At 39.5% G+C, this 23,313-nt stretch overlaps 1 protein-coding gene across 4 annotated transcripts in view; it reads right to left on the bottom strand.

Annotated features, from left to right (window-relative positions):
- The window catches only part of CDC14A (cell division cycle 14A), a 184,512-nt gene that overhangs the window by 3,755 nt on the left and 157,444 nt on the right, over positions 1-23,313 (bottom strand). For 2 of the 4 annotated variants that reach the window (XM_036830927.1, XM_036830941.1), the window contains 4 exons: positions 21,441-21,556; positions 19,580-19,627; positions 17,427-17,549; positions 16,271-16,721 (listed from right to left, as the gene is read on the bottom strand). In XM_036830927.1, coding sequence (XP_036686822.1) covers positions 16,271-16,721; positions 17,427-17,549; positions 19,580-19,627; positions 21,441-21,556 — 738 coding nt within the window. Of the gene's footprint in view, positions 1-16,270; positions 16,722-17,426; positions 17,550-19,579; positions 19,628-21,440; positions 21,557-23,313 lie in introns of those variants that run through there. The other 2 variants (XM_036830932.1, XM_036830948.1) reach the window with 2 other exon arrangements.

Raw genomic sequence — 23,313 nt, 5'->3', positions numbered from 1 at the left:
GAGCTTAAAAGTGGACTATCATTTTTCTAGGTGCTTTTTCCCAGTTTCTTCTGAAATCTCTGCAGAGAGGGCAGAGCCATGAGGTCTCCCCAGCAGCAAAAATGCCACACATGCATGCTATACACTGGCCAATGCTTTCTTGGGAATATTTTAACTTTCGCTTTTGTTCTAATTAGAAAAGTTATTCATATTATCAGTAACATAAATTATAAAGCTCCTCTGATTGCTTGAAAATTTACAACAAAGTTGTTTTTGCAAGTACCTCTAAAGTTCCATCAACTCTCAATAAATAGAAATACAGCAAATGAATAGACAAGCGACCTTTGTTAAACTAACTTTCTTCCAGGTTAAAGTGTTTTACATTATGCATCAATATATAGGGGGTAAATATGTGTGTACATATATTTATTTATTTTATGGAATCATGATACTCACTGAACTAGAAAATGGAAATAGTTTAGAATATTAGACTAAGGATTTCAATCATTCATGTGAAGTATATATTCATTAGTCTCTGGCAGACAGCCTTTCCTTGCACACAGCAGAGGTCAGAAACTCTGGCTGGTGTTTAATCCAGCCTTCAGATTCAGATGACCACAGTCTTTACTGCTTCCTTTGGCACTCACCCAGTTTGCTCACTTACATTGCCTAATTCTCTCTGCAGGCCTCTGTAAACGAATGAAGACATGATTTGGCCAAAGAATGAAACTTCTGTCATGCTGCTTAATTCATTCAACAAACAATTATTGAACATCAATAGCATGTATATATTAGGTACTGTGGGATAAAAATATGATACCAAAATTCTCGAAACCAAACATATCCCATGGTTTCTTTATATGGTGTAAAGAAAGTTAAAGAAAATAAGAGATCAGTAAAACGGGTTTAGCAAATTATTCTGACATCAGTGTTTTGTAACAAATTAACCCCTTTTCATTTTCAGTCTAAAACGAAAATCTTAATGTAACTGGACTTAGGGAAGAAAGAGAATCGTTAAAATCTACAAGACCTATTCACTTTTGAAAAGTATAACTAATATTTCAAGGCCTTTTCACTGGGGAAACAATAGTGACAGAAATTCAGATTTCAGGCACCACGTGTTTATATAATGGGGTTGTACTCAGGGTATCTGGTTCATTTGTTTTCCAAATGTACACGTATCCTAAGTTATTAATATCCCAGAAAACACAGTAGCCAGTTATTGGCACTTTTAATTTTTATAGTAAAAATGAAAATGCACTGTGTACTTCATAAACAATATCATTATTGCTATTGATTTTATTATTCAAAAAATAGATTAACTGAAGTACAACTAACTGGAATTTTTGATACATTAGGTATACTACTTAACAGGTCAATTATTCTGTAAAAGATGCTTATTGAGTACTTTCTACATACTGGGCACAGTTGTAAACATCTTATATGTATTAACTCATTAAACGCTCTGAACAACTCATTTTACAGATGGGGAAATTGAGGCACAAAGCAGTAAAGTAACTTGCCCAAGATCATGCAACTAGGAAGGAATTTGAACTCCAGCAGTCTGGCTGTAAAGCCCAAACTCTTAGCCACCACAATATAATGCCTCAAGACACTTCCAGCATTTGTCCTGTGATTCACTGCATATTCAAACGAACATTCTCTATCACATGACACAGACAAATAATGAGCAGGGTATGATCCTGAGCGAGCAAAGAAATACTAACATACAAAAGAGAATGTACTATTTATTACTGTAAAGGAGATACGATTTTTAAATGATTTTCAATAGAACTGAATCCAAAAGAATTTTCAGGAATATTCTATAAGGAAATTTTCTTTATAAACACCCATGTTTAAACACCTATGTTTAAATATTCTGATTAAAGTTTTAATTCTGCTTGGCCAATTTTTTTTATCATTACCATAGAATTGATACCCAATGTATCTGGAAAAAAAAAAAAAAAAACCCTCAGCAATGACAATGATATGGTTATGAAGGAAGTGAGACCTGAGGTGTAAATATTATTTTACAAAGTAGCACTTATTTATATAACCAAGAGATTTTAATTTCTTAAATAGAAAATTCAAGTTCATGTGGCCATTAGGTTCAACTGGGTCACAGTGAGTTAAGACCAGATCAAGTTTATCATGATCATATGGTATTTTTACAGTATGAATACCCTAAACTAGTAATATAGCAATATTCAGCCTGCAAATGAAGGATAAAATTACCTTACATTGCAGCCCCCAAAATTTTTATGTCAAAATATAAGCTTCCAGCAAGAATTCTTGCTCTGAAAGCAGCTGGATTTGACACAAAACAGAGTGTTAGGTAAGGAGATCAAGACAATTTGTTCTGTTCTGGAAATGTGCTACTAATCTGTTTTGGCAGATGTAGGTAGTGACATTAAAAATTTAGCTATTCTGGGGGTGTTTCTTTTTTAAACAGCCCAGTTACCTAATCATGGTAGAAAAATGTCTAATAATTATTGATATAAATACTGTACAAATAGTTAATAAATAAAACTATAAACTGACTATCAAAAACAGCAAATTGTAAAGAATAATGAAAGTTAAGGTCTTTGTGAGCAAATGAATGCAATAATGTCTTAGTGTTCAAAAAACTTGGACCAAAGGACCCTAAGATCTGGAGTGTTGGTTTCCTAGTAGGTCAAAATCACCGTGTGCTTTTGTCACACTGACTTTTTCTTTCCTGCATTTCCCCATTTTCCCAAGTCCCTTAGGAAGAAAAAAATAGTCTACTAGTTACCTTGGTTTGAGTTCTAACTACAGAAGCAAAAAACACCTACAGAGGCAAAAAGTGATTTGTTTTACACTTTGCTGTACATCTGAAACTAACACAATATTGTAAATTAACTATACTTCAATTTTTAAAAAGTGATTTGTTTTAATGGCATCACTGATAGTTAAAGGAAAGAAACACATGTTTGGTAATATGGTATCTTATATATAACACCAGTGTTTTTCAGTTTTAATGAACAAATGAGGAAAAAATAAACACTGGGGAAAAATAGATTTATCTATAACTGCCTCTGTACTCCTGGGTCTTTTACGGCTTAGCAATGGAGTCTCCAGTTGTAATGTTTGTAAGTTAAAAACACACAAAATACGTGCATTGATACATATTTCCACAAATGTGGTTTCACAATACTACTGAAAGTATTTGCCTCTGCTAACATGATAATACTTCTGCAATAACACTAGTACAAGCATAGCTGGATAAGGTTTTATTGGCATCATATTAGGTTAAGGTTTGTGATAAAATCAGGTTTGTGATAAAAATCAGCTTCAAAAGAGGTGTAAGCATTTTGCTACAGTGCTCTCTAAGCATTTCAGGGACCCCAAGATTTAACAATGCAATTTTGGTTAACTAAAATGCTATACAAACTATTCTTTCACCTTCATGCATAACTTTTAATAGAGTCTTTTTTCTAGGGGAACTTAATATGTGCTCTTCAACAATCTCAAAGAGCTCAATTGTTAGATGACAGATTGTTGACACTCAACTTGACTCAGCCAACCATTACATGCGTGTTTTCAGTTCATCTGAACACCAAAATTATATTGACGCAAGCTTGGTTGAAATGTATTTTCTTTTAGTTTAGTAAAGCCACATTTCTAGAAAACAACAAAACTCTCAGATTGCTGTATATTAAAGCTAAAGCTGAGAAGTTGTTTGCTTTTTGTTAGTGCTTCCTGCGCTTGCAATGATTACGGGCCCCTAATTAGCCCTTTGCTTAACTTTCATGAACCTAGATAGATTAGCCAACGTTGAGTTCAATAAATATTTATTAGGTGCTTTCCACACTTTGGAACCTGAGAAAACAAATATGCCTCTGAGGAGCTTAAAAGCCAGCAGAGGAGAGAGAATCACACACAGCTGACTGTACTACGAGAGAAACCAGAGGGTGAGAACAAAGTCCCACGAGAGATGAGAAGGACAAGGCATTCCGCCTGGATGGGTCACAAATGCCTCATCAAAAAGATAACTAGTGAGCCAGGCCAGGAAATAAAAAACCAAGCAGAGACAGGAGGAAAAGCAGAGTAAACTGCTTGTGCTAGGGGCTCGGCAAGAGGCAGAACGTCAGTCAGGATGCCGGGTGGAGCTGCTGGAGAAGACAGGGCGGGAGGCACGTGGTCTGATGGGGAAGGGCGCCGAGGGGCAGGCAAGGGATCCAGACCAGACCCTGTGTGCAAAGTGGAGACCACGAATGACTCTTAACACAGGAATGATTTAATCAGCTGTGTCTTAGACATCTAGCGCTGGCAGCGGTACAGAGGAAAGTTTAAAGGCAAGAGATACTGAAGGCAGGGAGGAAATTTAGAATGCTAGCCCAATAGTCCACGAAGACCTCAGTGAAGGCAGCAGTGATAAGAATGGAGGAACAAAATATGGACATTTCAAAGGGAAAACTGCTAGGACTTAGTGGCTGGATGTGGCAGAGGGAAGGCAGAAGTAACGTCAAAGACGATTCCAAATTTCTAGCTTGGATGATTGGATGTATAAAGATCACAATCAGTAAGTCAGGAAACAAAAGGAGGAGTAGACAGTTGAAAGAGTATGTATTCTTTCCCAGGACTGCCCACAGGAAGTTAGAAATGTAAGTTCAATGCTCAGGAGATGATTATCCAGAGAGAGAAGTAGACCAAGGTCAGAGCCTTAGGAAAAATCATTAAGGGGCAGGTGGAGGAAGACAAACAGGTAACTATTTAATGGGGGGGAAAGGAGAAATGGGAAAATAATATTCCAACACTCAGGAGACCAAAAATAACAGAGTCAAATGCTGCAGGAAGACTAAGAAGAATGAAGACTAACAAGAGATCATCAGATCTGGCTGAAAGAAGTCAGTGGCAGCCTGTGGGACAGACTTTCACCATACTGTGGTGCCACCTCCCTTGTCCAAGTTTGTCCATAAAGGAGACGCTATGATAGGTGACAGACTGAGGGGAGGAATTGGTGAGACCACTCTGTACCTGTTCACAGGTGAGGAGACAGGCAAATGGATGGTAAGAGACTGAAGATCTAGCAGAGCAAGGACGTGAATGGGGCAACTCCCAGGAACAGTTTGGAAAGAATAGTTCAGGCAGGTAGGGTTACCACTGGAAAACAGTAGGGCTCCTTTTTTAAAAAAGGAATAAAAGGACAAGTCAGATGCAAGTACACTTTGAGGTAGAGAAGAGGACAGTTAAGAGGAATTGTTCCTGAAAACTTCTATGTTCTCAGCAGAACTCAGGACCAGGCTAACTAAGGTTGGAGGAGCTGTGTTGATGAAGAGCATGAGAAAGCTTCTGAACAGCCAATGTGGGGAAGAGAAAGGGAGCCAAAATGGAATAAGTAAACTACTTATGAGCACTGAAGGGTCAGGGTAAATTAGAAATTCATTTGAAATGGAGTCAGTTGGCAAAGTCATGGGATTTTCTCCAGCAGAGCTCAGAAGAGAGAGACTAGAAACAGACATGAGATGGCTGAACTGATCTAATTTGGGAGGCTAGTGATAAAGTAGCTACAGAAAAAAGGTCCAAGTGGAACAGAGAATGTTGGAAAAAGGAAGCAGAAATGACTATGGGGGCTACAGAAGGAAGTAAACTGTGAGGGGGAACAGGCAGGGGTCATAAAGAGGTCATGGGGAAGAGTCAGTAGGGTGGGGGTGGCGGTATGTTTGATATGGGCCTTATAGATTTCAAGACATCAGAAGCAATGCTCTAAGCAATAAGAAGGTCCATGAAATGGATTTCCAAGTGAATAAAAGCAAAGATCACTGAAGTTAAGGAAGTTTAAAATACAGTAGCTGTGAGACTGAGCAAGTCACTGCCTCTCTGAGTCTTAATTTCCTCATCTGTAAATTATGGGTTAAATAAATAAGATGATGTATAAATATTGCACCTGATACAATGTGAGGCACATAGGAGGTATTCAATAAATCATTGATGAGGATGATGGTAAGGATTAGAAAAATGTTACAGTTGTCACACATGCTGGCAGTAGCTTGGTAGCTAAAAAGTAAAGCCAAAGTCCTCAGTATAATGGTATTAGGCGGCAGAGGCTTTGGGAGGTAATTAGGTCATGAGAGTAGAGACTTCATGAATGAGATTGGTGTCCCTTTTTTTTTTTTTTTTTTTTTAATTTATTTATTTTTGGCTGCATTGGGTCTTCATTGCTGCGCATGGGCTTTCTCTAGTTGCGGCGAGCAGGGGCTACTCCTTGTTGCGGTGCGCGGGCTTCTCATTGCAGTGGCTTCTCTTGTTGAGGAGCATGGGCTCTAGGCATGTGGGCTTCAGTAGTTGTGGCATGCGGGCTCTAGAGCACAGGCTCAGTAGTTGTGGTGCACAGGCTTAGCTGCTCCACGGCATGTGGGATCTTCCCAGACCAGGGCTCGAACCCGTGTCCCCTGCATTGGCAGGTGGATTCTTAACCACTGCGCCACCAGGGAAGCCCCGGGATTAATATTCTTATAAAAGGGACCCAGAGAGCTCTCTCGTCCTCTTACAGCCATGTGAGGATACAATGAGAAGATGGCAGTCTGCAACCCAGAAGAGAGCCCTCACCTGAACCTGACCATGCTGGCACCCGATCTCTGGCTTCCAGTCCCCAGAATGGTGAGAAATAAATTTGTTGTTTATAAACTGCTAGTCTAGGATGTTTTGTTATAGCAGCCGAGCTCACTAACATGCTGGTTTTTTATGTCCTTTCTTTCCACTCTAATAACTTTCAATCAGAGACTGAACCTAAGGATGCCAAAGCCCACATAGATGATGAACTCATTAACATCACAGAACTGAGGGTCTCACAATAGTCTGACCAAGAGAGAGAAATATCTGCTTCTATGGATAAAACAGTTCTCTCTCACACATATCAGCCATGTGAGTTCAGATATTCAACAGCAAACAGAGCCTGTGTCATTTACCAAAGATTTCTTCCATTAGGGGCAGATCCAATGACTTTACAAGTAACATGCATGGGGCATCTGTGCTTGTTTGCACATGCATGCACACCTGCATGTACGTGTGTCTGTGTGTAATAGGGGGTTGCAATAAAAACATGCCTTTCTGGGTTAAATGCCTTACACACATACAGTAAATTTCAAATTTTTGGAAGAAATAAATGACCTACTCAATATTAGAAAAGATGACAATATGGAATAAATAAACCAATAATCAAATAAGTAAGCAGAGTCCAATGCTAGATACTATGAAGTTAATAAACGTAAGATGCCATGGTTTCTAACCTCAAGTTTACCAACCAACTCAGTGGGGATCCAAGGCGTACACCCATGAGAAAGGTGACTCTCAATACGAAACAGAAATGATAAAGGCCAAATGACCAATACAGAGGGGACAAATTAAGAAAAAGTCAAGACTGCTATAGTTGGGTGAGGCCAAGGAAGGCTTCACAGAGGAGGAAGTAGGATTTAGGCTAACTTCTGAAGGGAAGGAGTCTGAAAGCAAAGGTGAACCAGGTTGGGAACATAGCATGTAAGAAAAGGATGAAGGCCCTTGGAGAAGGGAATATTCAAGTTCGACATGGAAGAAGTAAAAGGATCATGCTCAGGAGTGAAGGGAAATGAGTTTGAAATGAGGGTTGGGGGAAGACTCAAAAAGACCCTGAATGGTTAACCCCAGAGACTGAACCTACTTCATGTCAAGATGGAGCTGAAAGTTATGCTCCAAATGACCACTCTGGGTATAAATCAAATATTTTTAAAATGTGAGGAAGAAAAGGCACAACAGGACACAAAAGTAAGATCAACATGTTCATGGCCCAGAAACAAACTAAGACACAGTGGCAGGCCACTGGCTACAGAGCTGGAAGCTGGTAGAGGTGGCCAGGTGTCCCATTCCTGGGGGTACACAGGCAAAAACTGCTGGACTGAATCTGAGGCTGGGGTCAGGCTCTCCCACCTGTGAAAGGGGCCAAGGGAAGCCACAAACAATGCCTTGGGCCAGGTTTGTGCAAAGCTGCATCCTTGCCTGAGAAGTCAGCCTGCCGAGCTCACCAAGGGAAGAGAAGCTGGGACATGAAGATCTGTTTCTAGACTGGAACACCTAGGGGGTCAAGTGGAGCCAAGAAGAAAGCCAATAGATGAGGCAGGGAAAACAAAGAGAGAGGGGAGAGAAACAAAAAACTCCCATCCAGAGTGAATCTACAAATGAAAATTCTAAAACACACAAGGAACATGAACACCAAGAGAACTGACAAAGTCTGCAATCAGGAGACAAATTCTCACAGGCTGAAGCAACAGGTAAATCACAAAGCAATCTCAAAACAACTTATCATCTGAGATCCTCAAGGTGAGAAAATGAAGAACAGCCATAAAAAGAATAAGAATTTATTAAATGAAATAGGCAGGTCCAATGAGAACAGATGACTATCATAAAGAATGAATTATAAATGCTGGAAATGAAAGCTATGGCTATGGAAATCAAAAGGTAGATAGGTTAGGGATACATTGTAGAATGGACACAGTTAAAAGAGAATTAGTGAACTGGAAAATAATAGGAGGGAGTCAATCAGAACACAGCCAGAGGGCTTCCCTGGTGGGGCAGTGGTTAAGAATCTGCCTGCCAATGCAGGGGACACAGGTTTGAACCCTGGTCCGGGAAGATCCCACATGCCGTGGAACAACTAAGCCTGTGCGCCACAACTACTGAAGCCCGTGCGCCTAGAGCCCGTGCTCGGCAACAGGAGAAGCCACCGCAATGAGAAGCCCGTGCACTGCAATGAAGAGTAGCCTCCACTCTCTGCACCTAGAGAAAGCCCGCGCGCAGCAACGAAGACCCAACGCAACCAAAATAAATAAATAAATTTTTTTTTAAAAAAAGGAACACAGCCAGAGCAATAGGAATTTCAAAACATAAAATAGAAGGCAAGAATACTGAGGACAGATTGAAATGCTCTAACATAAATCTAGGGGTATTGCAAAAGAAGAGAGTAAGAGGAAAGGCAAAAAAGCACTATACAGAAAGATAATGGTTGACAATTTTCCATAACTGAAAAAGTCATCAGCCCTTTGACTGAAAGCACACTGAGGCCAAAAAAGGACAAACTATAATGAATCAATATCTAGATATATTATGGTGAAACTGTAGAACTTCAAGGAAAAAGAGAAAAATTTGATAATAATTAGTTTTACTCTTCAACTGAGAAGCTTTGAGAGCAAAGGATAACATTAAGAAACTAGGATTTTAAGCATACTTTGGCAGCAGTGCAAAGACAGATTGAAGGACCAGAAAAATGATGGCTGAAGATTAACTAAGCCAGAAGATGCCCTCATGGAGCTTTCAATCTAGTGGAAGACAATGGCTTACACATCTTTGTCTTACCTTCCTCCACTAAAACAATACTGAGCTTATGGTAGACACTCATATAAATATTGGATAATTTTTTAATTGGATAAGCCTCTATACATATACAAAAAGCACTTACTCTCTTTTACTGCTGGCCAAAAATAAATAAACAACTAGAGGAAGATTAAAATAAGACCCTTTTCTATTGATTCAGCGTATTGTTGACATTATATAAGAAAAAAGGTATCAAATTAAGTTGAACAACGAAGGCAATTAATAACTCCAATGTATTTGAGATTAAAGCAAGTTCTGTGTTTTAAAGAATCCTTTCAAATGGAGAGTCAAAAACAGCTGTCAGGATTTATACAGCAAACTAATGTAAACCACTATTTAACGTTAGAAACTTGAACAACCTTCAGCTCTATCTGCAAATACCGTGTGCACCTAAATAACTTATATGTAAAATTAGGCATCACCTGAACTGTGCTGACCTCAGAACAATTTGATGCTTTGTCAAGTAACATTCCCAAGTCCCCCTGGGAAGGGAACAGAAGAACACCAATGCTGAAAGAACGCCAAAGATGTAGTTCAATACTGAGACCAAGCTCATGTTCTTGATAGTATTAGTATCCCTTAGCTGAAAAATTGCATCAAATTTAAGGCAATGCCACAACAAAGAGGAGAGATGGAAAAACCACAGTAGTTTGAACATACAGCAAGGTTAGAAAGCTAGTACTAACCCTATATATTAAATAATATTTAATCCTTTATCAGGACAAGATGATAGTTTTTTAAATGAAGAACAGGCAGAGTGAAAAGACATCAAGTTAAATCAGGAAAAGCTATTACATACCATTGGAAAGTAGGCACATTTTATTGGGAATGGATGTTCAAACAATCAATACGTAGTTCATCACTGTCACACTAACATTACTCCAAAGTAAAAATGAAGCATGCTTTAATGCACACACCAATTGCTCAGATTTTCATCAAACTGGTTATTTCAGGAAGCTGGATCTAATAATTTGATCTTATTCCAAGTCCTACTTTAAGAACAAATAATACCTTAAAATATATATTTTCCCCCTAATGCTAGAACACAGAACTTAACCTATTCATAGGCTACCCAGGTTGTTCTGACACTGGTCAAATCTGAGATGGAAACTCATCCACAGAGTCTTCACAACCAAAGAGCAGACTAACCAGCTGAGTATAAAAATGGTAACGACCACTGGGACAGGGAACTGCATTTAAGGCAATTTCAACGGTGGCATAAGGAGAACAATAAAGTAAAGTAGTACACAATATTTCATTTCAATCTTCCTTTCAACTTTAAACCAAATGAGTATTTTTAATACTTTTCTGTGTTTAAAACTGCATTAGAAACCATAAAATAGAAAAGAATTTTATAAAATGTCTACACAAAGAAAGTTTAAACTTTGGAGACTTGCAAATAAAAATTGCATGTATAAAGTCTTGCATGTATAGACAATATGTAAACAAATACAGATGCTTGTGTATGCAAAGCAACATTACATATTGATAAAGTAGTAAATAGTCATCATGAATAGAAACAGAGGCTAAAAAGTAAAACATTTGGTGGGTTCGATTTCTTGAGAAGAGTTTCAGAGCGTATATGGAAGATAATATGTCTTCTCATAATGAGAAATTAGTGAAGACGGAAGGGGCCTTCCAAGAAAGAGCTTCCCGAAGGCCAGGAGGTAGGGGAGGAAACCACACTCCGGGTCAAGCAGGGTAAAGCTGGTACAAAGATACAATAAGGAGAACAAAGGACAGAGAGCCTGAAAGCTCAGCAAAGGAATTCAGGATCAATGTTCTAGCATTAGGGGATCACTGGTCACTTTCAAATGATGATGAGATCAGTACCTATTACCTGGCTATGCTCTCAAGCGGGGATCGGCAAACTACAGCCCAGGGGACAAATCCAGCTCACCACCTGTTTCTGTAAATAAAGTTTCATTGGAACACAGCCACACCCTCCACACACATATATAAAAGAGTTGGGACACAGAGCCAAAAATTTACTCTCTGGTCCTTTACAGAAAGAGTTTGTGACCCCAGTTTAACATATGAATTAAGACTGAGTTAAGAAGATTATCAACAAGGCTAACACAACAAAGAAGATGAGAAAGCAGCAGAATAGAGAAGAATGGGAAAATTCCAAGAGACAATGAATGGCATCACTGACATAACCTGCAACATCACTAAAAGAATATTCTTGAAAATGTTTGAAGATCAATATATGAGTGAATAACAAAGCTTAGTATAAGCTACTACTTAATAATTTTAAAAGTCACAAAAAAGATTTTAATAGGTGATACCCAAAGAAGCTTTCAGAAGAAACTTATTATAGGACTGCTTATCTTATTTATGTTTATATTCCCTACAGGTCAATACAATAAAAGCTTGTTATAAAAGGCTGTTCCCATAAAGCAAAGATTAATTTCTGACACAGAAGTGACAAAAAATTCTTTGTAGCCAACCTGACTATATATATGTATTTTTATAACAAAGCACATTATTTTACAACTCCTCATGTCAAATGTTGTAAAAAATATGTTTTCTAAGGACCATAATTTTTTTCAATAGCTAAGTTTCCATTTATAAAAATAAATATATCATTTAAAATTTCATAGTAAAAATATGTTAGAGCTATTGGTCATATATGATTATTTAATAGTATCTATACTACTACGTATGTGCATTGAAACACAGCGTAATTGTTGAAAAGCATAGAAATTACCCAAAGAAACCTGCTGAGGTAGGGTTGGGAGACAGCAAACAGGGCTCAAACTGGTCTCCTGCCTTCAGGGTTTCTGGCAAGAGCTCCCATCCCCATGAATGCCAGGATTATCTTCATCAAATCAGATCTGATCAAGTCACTCGTGCTGACAAGATTCCAGTAGCTCACACTGCACCTCCCAGTTTGGCTTCAGCTTAATTTTCCAGCCTTACCTTTAGGTAACCACCCCTGGCTTTAGCTACACTGGAACACTCACTGCTCTTAAAACAATAATAGCTAAAATTATTGAGCATTATCTATAGGTACTGTGTAAACTATTTCATATGATTTATCTCAATTAATCAACACAACCACCCTATTACAAAGATTATTATCATTACCACATAAGCTTTAAGGCCTCACGGTCACACAAACCCCTTTCAAAGCACACAGTCATATGTCTGTATACAATTTACAAAAATAGTTTGTACTCTTTATCTTAAACAGATCCCACCAAACTGTATAAGTTTCAGGTGCACAAAACCTAAATATGCTCCTGATTATTATTATTCCCATTTACTGAGGCTCGGAGAGGTTAAATAACTTGCCAAAGTACTCACCACAAGGAAATGGAAGAGACAGGATTTGAACCCAGGTCTACTCGTCTTTAGAAACTAAGAACTTAACTATAGTACTAAGGCTGTACCTCTGTTCTTGTAGCTCCCATTGTCTGAAATGACCATTCCTCGTCTTCCTATTTTCATCACTAGATTTCTAGAAGGCTCCTATTCATCCTCCAAAGTCCAACTAAAATGTTATGCCTTCTTCACAGCTTTCCCTAACCCTTCTTGGCAAAAAAGGCATATCCTTTAGCTATCCCTCTATTTTAAACACATATCACAGCATATCTATGACATGATGTAATCAAAAGAATATGCTTTTAGGAGTCAAACTGACCCAGGTACAAATTATGGCTCTGCTACATATTTGTGGTACAATCTATGGCAAAATATTTAAACTCTCAAACCCTCAAGTTATTTATCTTTAAAATGGAAGCAATAATTCTTACCACATTCATTCATTTAAATATCCAACCATCCATAATATACCCATTCAAGAAATACTTAATGAATGCCTACTATATGCAAGGCACAGAGCATACAACCGTGAAAAACAGACACTGGCCCTGCCGCCACAGAGCTTACAGTCTAGCGGAGGATACAGACTAGTGAACAGATGATTAAAATTCAGAGCGAGAATCTGAGTATTGCAATTAAGACCAAGGCAGGGTGTAGAAGAGCTTATGGGGGAAGCATTGTGACCTAACCCAGACTTGCAGGGTCAGGTAAGGACAATGCAGATGAATAGCAATTCAGTGGTAAGTCTCTTAAAAATAACACAGAGCAAATATTCAAGACAGATACCGCAAGTAATTTCAATTTAATAAAATACTTCCACCCCACCCACGCCATAATCACACGTCCCTCATCTCTTAAGATTTGAAAACGCCTCTGAATGTCAGGGAGGGAAAACTGATTTTTTACAGTAGGTGGGTCAGCCAAAATGAAACCTGGTGCATTGCACTGGTCAGTAGAAACCTCAAGACTAACAGAACAGTCCAAATAAAAATAAAATCTGCTTCTCAGAATTCTGTCACAACCATAAGGATTCCTTAACATTTGTTCCTGTTACCTGTGTTAAAGCATTTAATGACAGAACAAGGAAATCATTTCCACATTTTTCTGGGGGCTGAACTCCTGCACAAAGTGAGAAGCAATTGCAGCTTTCAAGAGAGATGCTAATTGCAGCTTTTAAAATATTAGACGCCCTCTAAACAACCAGCAACCCCCGTCTCCTAGGAGTTTTTGGGTCTTTCTTAAAGGTGTGAGGAGGATATTGCCATCTAGACTTCATTTCCTACCTAAGGATTTAAAAACATTTTTGTTGAGTGATTTATTCCTAGTTCTTCAAGGATCATATGTCTCACATCTTCAGAAGCATTGGAAAAAAGGACCATCTTATTTAGACAAGAAACCTGTAACAATTAGAAAAGCTTCATTGAACCAATAAAGGAAAAAACTCCCAACCTCCTACTTTATTCCACATAAAATGGGAATTTCCATCTTAATTTAGACTTTCTGCCAGCGAGCCAGCAGGGGTAGGACTTGGAACCTTCCCTCTCACAGACGTTGTCTAGGCAAAGATGAAGGAGGGAAAATCGGCTACAAGACACCTGGCTATTCTTACTTCCTGGGAGGGTGAGAGGGAGGAAAATGTTGTCCTGCTGGCAATTCTATTTAGAAATGCTTTTCTTTACAATAAGATGACAAATTTAAGAAGGAGGAGGGGAAGGAGAAGCAGCTGCCCACACAGAGTATTACTTTAAATTTAATTATTGGAAAATCACTGTATTCAGGCCAGCAGAGGGAAAATATGGAAGGAAACCAAAATTAAGTTATATAAACATGGTGGCTAGGGGACCAACAATCATCTAAAGGAAGCTCCCATGCTGCCACTAGCAAAGAGGAAAACTGAGATCCAGAACAAGTAGAATGTCATTCTCATCAAGCTACCAATCCTGGTATTGAGCTATGAATGTGGATTACACAAAACCTTTAGCCATGAAATCTACAAGGTATTCATATAATTATCTATCTATATATACAACACTTTTTCTGAAAATGGAGAGATCTGTACTCTGGTCTAAAAAAGAGGCTGGCCCACAATCAGTATATGAAAATATTGACTGAACTCACTTCCTGCTGTGAAGTATAATGACTTGTAAAACTAGTTATAAAAATGTATAATAAATACACTTCATTTTCCATCTAATCCCAGTTACTAGGATTTAAGGTTTACTGATACATATGTACCCATAACTTAGTGGGATTAGAGTCAAATTAAGGGATAGAGTGGGCCTAGGCTATAATCTCTACAGGAATCTAAAATAATGTTGAAAAACATCACTGGGAATAAAATCAGATTGGGGAAAATCATACGTGCCAGAAAGGGCTGTGTGTGGATAGAGTGGAAAAAAAAAATTTTGAAAGAGGCCTGAGGTAGGGATGGGAGTAGTAATGAGTCCAACCAACACACACACACACACACACACACACACACACACACACACACACACACACACACACACACACGCTTCATCTTCACATTCACAAAGTGGTTTCTAAACTGCCTTCTAGGGAAAGTGGGTCCCATTAGCTTTTACCGTGGGGTATGGATTTGCTGAGAGGCGGTGAGAGGCACACTGCCACCCGCACTTCTCCTCCCCTCCCCTCCCCTGCAGAGACCCGCTTCTCCCAGGATAATGGCTGAGGAAGTGTTTGAAGAACAGTGGACATGAAGGGGTGCCAGACCACAGCCTTCCCAGAACACCTGGGACTTGCTTGTGCCTGAGTGGAGTCAATGTTGCATTTTAACATTGACTGACATTGCCTTGATCTGTGGCATCTATTTCTATTTCTCCTTCCTATCTTGTCCTTGTTCTCTCAAATCAAAACTCACATTCCCATAGATCTCAGTTCCCTTTGAGGCAATCAAAATATGTGATTAAGGTGATTCACGGCAGGGGGGGTGAACCAACAAGATTTTACCCTAATAGGGATTACTGGTCACAAAGGGGGCTTGGTAACCAAAATGAAGAGTTCATGGGTAAAATGTGTTTGGAGATCTTCCATCCTGTCTCTAGAAGAGTGACAGCTAATTTTAAACGTCTTCCTGTTACCCTACCTTCCCCTCTCCTACGTCCCAAGGACCTACCCATAAACCTGCCGTATAAGCACCCTCCATTTCCCATTTAATTAATTCTGGGTCAGTTCCCTGCAGGTGACCTAGTCAAGGGCTTGATGGTTAGTTCTGAGAAGACATTGTTCATTCAGCACCTTCCACATTTAAATACTCCAAATTCATCCACTGATAAATGATGTAGAAAAAGCCAGGATACCACTACAACCAAAGCAGATGCTGTCTGTCGTATGACTCGACCCCTGACTTTGCTCAGAGTGATTCGAAACTTCAGTGAAAAGTAACTGAAGACAACGGTGTCCATGATGAAGGGAATGAAAGCTGTTTCCCTTCCTAGAGAAATCACTTAAAAAGGAGTGGGAAAAGGAGAAGAAAAAGAAGGAAGGAAGAAAACTGGGTCGACACTTGGCATTTACTTGAAGAGGAGCCAGCAGAATGTACGTGCAGAGACAGTTTCACAGCACAGAGGGAAGGCATCGATCAGAAGTCTTCCTTGGTGCAATTAAATTTCTTTGGTGGCGGCCTCGGCTGGGAAGGCAAGGCACAAAAGTCGTGTTCAGGGTTCTGAGGGCCTAGAGGTGGTGTCTGCGAACTTACGGGGATTGATCGGCTCAGGAATCTCGCTGAGGAAGAAGAAAGGCCGGTGTAGGAGGGCCGCAGGGTGGTGGTGTGCTCCTCGGTCTTGGCGCTGTGAGGGCCCGGCTGACTGTTCAGGGCACTCCCGCTGCTGCTGTTGCTTCTGCTGTACTGGTTGTTGTTGAGCTCAGGGTAACTTCTGGCAGGCGGCTGGGAGCTGCCATTCAAGAGGCTGGTGAACGGGTTGGCTACGAAACCCACCTTGGAGGGTGAGGCAGTCTTTTTGTTCTCTGGATCGTCTGCTGCAGCGTTCAAGTTCCCTAGAGAACTGGCTAGCCGGGAGTTTATGGAAAAGCTGAATGAAAAACACAGGTGGGGCAGGGGGGGAACACAGACAGCCATGTGTACTCACGCAGAGTTCACGTTTCTAAAACACATGATTACGACATTAGGGAAATGGGATGAAGACAGTTCTAATCAACGCAAATGGTGACAGAATTGCTCTTGGTGATATTATAATATGTGGCCTTTAGTTATACATGGTAAGTTCCTCTGTCAAAAGTAGTTAAGACTCAAGAAGCTGGCTAAAACAGTTTGACCAGAGATCCTGAAATAGAATATGTGCGGGTTTCTACTTGCCCTGTGGCAGGAAGTAAATGAAAAGGACTATATAAGGGGAGAGTACAAAGCAGATCTAAGTACAAGATTTAACGTCTATATACTCAATCATACGACTACGTCAACATCCCTACCCATTTTAGTTCGGCCCATACACATCAGGGGAGAAACGACCACGTCATATATTATTAGTCTGCACCACTGAGCTCTGTTCCCTGGATCATGTTAGGCAAGCTCTGGAAAGGGATGCGTATGGCATTCCCTCCACAGCCATGTCCCCACAATTCAAGACAGGAACAGAAGGCTAGAGGGTCGCAGCGCTTTTTGTGGTTTCTCCCCTTCCCCCGGTCCCCTCCTCTCACAAACTTCAGCCAAACTCATTGTCTGCTGCTGCCTTCCTTTACCTCCAGCCAGTGCCTCAGAAGGAGGAGAGAAAAATTACCTTCTTACACTGGTGCCTGAGGACAAAGAGCCTCTGTTTATCCTCTTGGCCATCACCGAAGGGGACAAAGCCACTTTTGAGGTCTTCAAAGCAGATGTAGATCCTTGTGGGGAAGAACTCAGTCTTTGTGGAGAAAAATGGGCAAAGCGTCACACAAAAGCTGTGTTATCTTAACATTCAGCAATCGACTAGGACAAGATAAACTAATAAACGCTAAAGAGATCATGGCAGGTCCTAATAACAGTAGCCAACACGGTCGCAGCCCTCACTCTGTGCTGAGCGCTCATCTAAGAACCTGACGGACATTAACGCAGCTCCTCCTCACAGCAACCCCACGAGGTAGCGAAGACTGCACTTTGCAAGTGAGCAAATGGAGGCACAAAGGAAAAGCTCCTCGTCCAAAGTCACTCAGCGAGCAAGAGGCAAAGCTGGGATTCAAATCCAGGATCCAAAGTCCTGGGGGTAACCACCATCCTGCCATCCTTGGTCACTTCCCTTCCTTGACACTGGCATTCATTCCTTCCAAGTCCTTAGATTCTACTTCTCTATATTTCAAATCTATCCTCTCCTTTCCACTCTGCAACTGCCCTAGGTGAGGCCATCATTATTTCTTATCCTTCACTCCTAGCAGCACCTTTTAATCTGGTTCCTTAAAACTCACATTCTGAATAGCCTCCAACAAAATCTAAAATATCTAATCATGTGGCTTCACTGTTTAAACCATCTAATCTTTCTTCAGTGCCCAGAAAGCCTAAACTTCTTGGCTTGGCTTCTAAAACCCTCCAAAATCTGGCATTTGCCAATTCTCCGCATCTTCCCACCAGACACCTCTTCTCCAGCTACAGAAAATGCCCTGCGATCCCTGGACGGACGTCACCCACACCTCTGTCCAGTTTGCATATGCTATTTTTCCTGCCAAGGCATCTTCTCCTGTCCTTACCTCACCTCTACACACACCTTTTTCTTCCACCTCCATCTGACTCACTCCTATTGCTTATCCTTTAATGGTCCAATCAGCTGCTACCTCTTACAGCAAGCCTCTGCTGAATTCCCAGGCGGGGTAAGCATCCAGTTTCATCATATATTCTCATAGTAAATCACAGCTCTTGTACCACATTTCATTGTCTAATATCGTCTACTTCCCTCGAAATTAGCTCCATTACGAGCAAAGAACTGTCTCTCGTTTCAATTCCCAGACTAGCACAGTGCCAGACTCAGAGTAGGTGTTCAGGAAATATTTGCTGAGTGAACAAAAAGGGAAAATTGACTCAAATCTGGACTACTAGGGCCCAGTCATGGTTTTAATACCAAATGTGTTTTGTCCTGGACAAATCTTTTAATGTAGCTGGACCCTGTTTTCTTATCTGCTATAGAAAAGCTATTTACTTGTAGACTCTTTTCTTCATCATCTTCCCTCCAAACAGCAGCTTACGACATGGTTTGCCCCTAAATCAAGAACAGGAAAAGTTGTACAAGGAAGCAGCTCAAGCTTCTGGAGAAGTCTGGGCCATCTCAGAGCTGCCCTCACTAAACAACCCTAAAACCTAGAGCTGAATAAGAACAGAGCTGAGGAGTGAATCAGCTGTTTTTCCCCATCTGTTGATGACAGTTTTGGGCAAACATTTCTACGGCCCTCACCAAGACCTACCCTGGATCCTGGTACCACTTAGACCACCAGGGAGTGTTCAGGGAACATTTTTCCAGAGAAAAACACTAATGTTTCCTCCTCAAATGGAGAATAGGGAAGGAAATAAAACTAGAAAACAAAGGAAGGGAACAAATACATGCAAAAATAGGAGGAAAGAAGAATAACAGAAATGTTAAAAATTCAAGCCAAAATCTATCACTGGCTTGAAAGGCATGTTGCAGAGCCACTGTAGTTTATTAGAGATCCCACCAGGCACTGGGCACACCGAGTACATTGGCATCATTCCCACAGCCATACGGCCCTGTAGACACCTCAGGAAAATAACTATTTTTCATGGTGAGCATTAAATATAAAGCATATTGTAACGATCTAGAACAGAAAGGAAGGAATTTTAAAAGTGAAAAGCTGTGGGCAGTTTATTTCTACGGGCTTAAGGGTTGGGAAATGTATCTAAAGGGTATCATTTGTTTATAAGCTAATGGAAATTCAACCTGGTTGACAGTACCTGGAAGGCTGGGACACTGCTCTTGGGTGCCCTTTCATATCCTCCAACCTACAGAAACCAAAGACAAATGTTCACACAACACCAGGGTCACACATTTAAGCCAAGACCAAAAGTCACATCATCTGCAGTCAGACCAGCAAAATTATTAAATGGGCAAGAGGGATAAACCTTGCAAATGGATATTAGTATTTATTCACTTTATAAAATAAATCCTAGAACCAGCAGGAAATCTATTTTAGTCATTTTGTTTCCTCTTGAATTTCATTTACAGCAAAATGCTTTTTCAGCAGAAGGTGGTATTGCATCTACTCAGGTTAAAAATGTTTGATCATGGTGCCATGATGCCGTTAAGAAAAGCTAAATTCCAAAAAATGAGAAAATTTCTGAGGATAAAAAGAAAAAGAAAAACACCATGTTGGAACGAGCCTTCTAAAGTTTGTGTAGTGAAGATTCTCTTGCTTCTTTCGCCTTCTTATTTGCCAAGTTACACCCCAACTTACCCCTTCCTCCCCCTTATGATTTCTTAAAAATCAAATATAAATCTGTTTGAAGTTAATTTTAATCAATATATAATGCAATTTCTTAGAGTTTCAAACAAAAAATGGTGAATAAAAAAGATTGGTAATGTAAACTGATCTTGAAGAAACTTCCACTGACTTAGACAATATATACAGTGAAAAGAGCATGAACTTTGAACAGTGCTGGGTTTGAATAACAGCTAGGGAGTGATTTAACCTCTCTGATCTCAAGCAACCAACACAAATGTGGGTAATGGTGCACACCTTTCGTGTTAACTCAGTTAATCCTCATGTCCAAACTAGGCACCTAACAAGATTCCTGGCCCATAGCAGCTGCTCAGTAAATGGTACATTTCCTCAATTTCCTAGTGGTAGTTGGTGATTATTACTAAGTACCAAACTTGCTATCCCACCTTTCCATTTTACTATAGAAAACAATCACCTCAACTTTGAGCTATATGAACCTTCATTTTTCAGGGCAGGAAACCAGTACCCAAAGCACAGATAATGGTATGACCAGACCCAACCTGACTTAAGTGTTATAATCCTCCCAGATAATACATAAAACTAAATTCCCTGTCAGGAGTCTGTTTGACATTTATCATACTAGCAAAACATCTCTCTTGCTATGCATTTCTCTCACTTAAAAATCAAAGGAAAGTAGTCACTTCTGGTTATATTCATTTGTGGACTTGCCATTCCTTACATTACAATAAAGAATCTTGATATTTACAGATTTTTGTACCTACATTGATTCTGAAGTCTTTTTTTTTTCACTTAATCTGAATTATCAGAAGATTCCAAAGGTTGTGGTCAGAAGTTAAGTCCCATCAATTGATTCTGATGAGTAATTTCAGACCTCCAAACCAAGATGGTTTATAACTTTACAGGCAAGAATTGCTTATTCAATTCTCAAAAATAGAAAGTAAGGCTAAGGAGTTAGGATATACAAAAAGCTTGGCATACTATACTTATCTGCACACTCTAGATTAAATACAAATGCTTGGCACATCTGTGAGAATTCACCATAGGACAGGAAACCCATTCACAAGAGAAGAGTCCATTCCAAGTGGAATTTTGAAGAGTCTCAGAGACAACCAACTGCTTAGCAGTTTAAGGTGGAATTCCAGAGATTAAGATGCAGCAGCTGCTTTCAATCAGCTTCTAAAATTTAGCTACTCCCCGCAGTGATAAAATAATTTAAAAAATGACACAAAATAGTAATAAACCAAAAAATGAGAGGTAAACATAGTACTTATAGAATGATATTCAAAAGAGAAGATTAAATATTCTATCCACAAATGGAGGTACAATATAAATTTTAAAGTTTCAAATAGATCTACCTAAATGCACAAGATGGTGAGGAGCGTGGCTGTCTCTGACTTTTTAAGGCACGTAGTTTGTCTCCCTGGGTTATATTATTTTTCATTTCCACATCTTCATCCTCTTCTAAATTATTCTGGAAAAAAAATTCATGTTCCACAGAAAGGTCATTATGAATAATTCTACTTTATACAGATTTCTTAATAGTTTATGGATTATCTCGGTATATGGATATGTTTTATACAGATTATCTTAAATAGTTTTAACGCACTATGAATTCAGCATTGGCCACATATATACTAAAGAACACTGGACTAATCACCAATTAAATATACTGGTCAAATTCCAAATCAAAGAAGCATGGGTACGGATGTGGAAGAATTTATTAAAAGGAACTCTGTTACAATGGACCACAACCATGGAGACTTTCTTGCAGACAAAATCATGCTTTTGAATATAGCTTAGACATAGGTTGGCTCAATAGATACAGTACAAATATTTTTCCAGAAGCTACCAGCACCCATCACTGCAAATTCCATAACTTGTTTACATAAGTGAAAGATAAAACAATTTAGGATATCTATACAGTAACTTATTAACATCATTTAACACTATTAAAAGCACTGAAGATTTTTGCAAGCTTACTAGACTGGGAAAGTGTATTTCCTGCTGAAACAAGTCTTGTAGTTGGAAATATATATATAAGTACCACACCAGGCCTTTTTTGCATACCAACTCACATTTAATTCTCACAACCCAGGGAGCGGGGGTGGGGAGGGCACCATTACCCTTAATTTAAAGATGAAAAAAGGAGGTGCTTGTGAAAGATAAGACTATTGCCCAAGCTCCCCTAAACTCTTCATGATAGAGCTGATTTTAAAATCAGATTTCTTGTCCTCAGATACAATGTTCTTTCTAAAATATACGCCACAGCACACTAACATTGCACCATAAAGACTGTATTTTGTATTTTTCCTCACCTGAAAAAAAATCAAAAGGTTTGAATTTGCTAAGATCATTTCTAGCCATAAGAGTCTCCTCTCTTCTTGAAAGCTAGAAGTCTTATTTGATGAAGAATGTACAAAAACGCACTTCCCTCAGTCACAGTTTAGTCGTTTTTGACAGTCATTCCTGAATCAAAACACTTTTTTGTTCCTTGCCATCTATTCTGGGGTCCATGGATTCACCTGGGGCTCAGTAGGCATGTCCTGGGTAAAAAGACCACACCTCACTACTACAGCTCTGATTTAAAAAAAAAAAAAAAAAAAAAAAGACATACAAAATATACAGCTAATAGGAAAGAAAAAGAAATGAAGATGAAAGCTTCCCAGAGGATACAATCCCTTAGCTGAGTCTTAAAGAATGAGTACAAGTGAAGCAAGCCAAACCAAGATCACAGGAAGGGCCATGCTGGCAAAGAAGACCAATTTAACAGTCACAGGATCATGGAACCTCAAAGTCAGGGGGTTCTCTTAGAGTCATTAAGAAATGCCCACCTATAAAGTCCCGAGGAATCAATTATACTATTCATCTTTGTCCATACAATCTCAATGGGGGGAAATCTACTACCACCCAAGGAAGCCTGCAGGAACAGAAATCAGGCATGCCTGAAGGCTAGGCTTGCAAGCAGGAGAGTACACCTGAGAAGTTGAGCTTAGCTTCATCTAGCACCCAACATGCTGGGTTGGTAGCAGTTACTTCTGCCTGATAGAAGGACAAGCACATAGCCAAGAGGCTCCAAAATATGAGGGGGTATCAAGAAGTATATAAGCCTTCATAAGATTGGCAAGGAGAGCTTCTTGAAGGTCTGACCGGATCCACACCCCAATCAGTTTCACTGTCTAATGAGTGCCTTAGTGAGAAAGCCAGGAAAGCATGTTTGTCTATTCAACT

Source organism: Balaenoptera musculus, chromosome 1 (assembly GCF_009873245.2).
Source record: "Balaenoptera musculus isolate JJ_BM4_2016_0621 chromosome 1, mBalMus1.pri.v3, whole genome shotgun sequence".
In the NCBI taxonomy this organism is placed as follows: Eukaryota; Metazoa; Chordata; class Mammalia; order Artiodactyla; family Balaenopteridae; genus Balaenoptera; species Balaenoptera musculus.
This window is presented reverse-complemented; position numbering and strand designations above follow the sequence as displayed.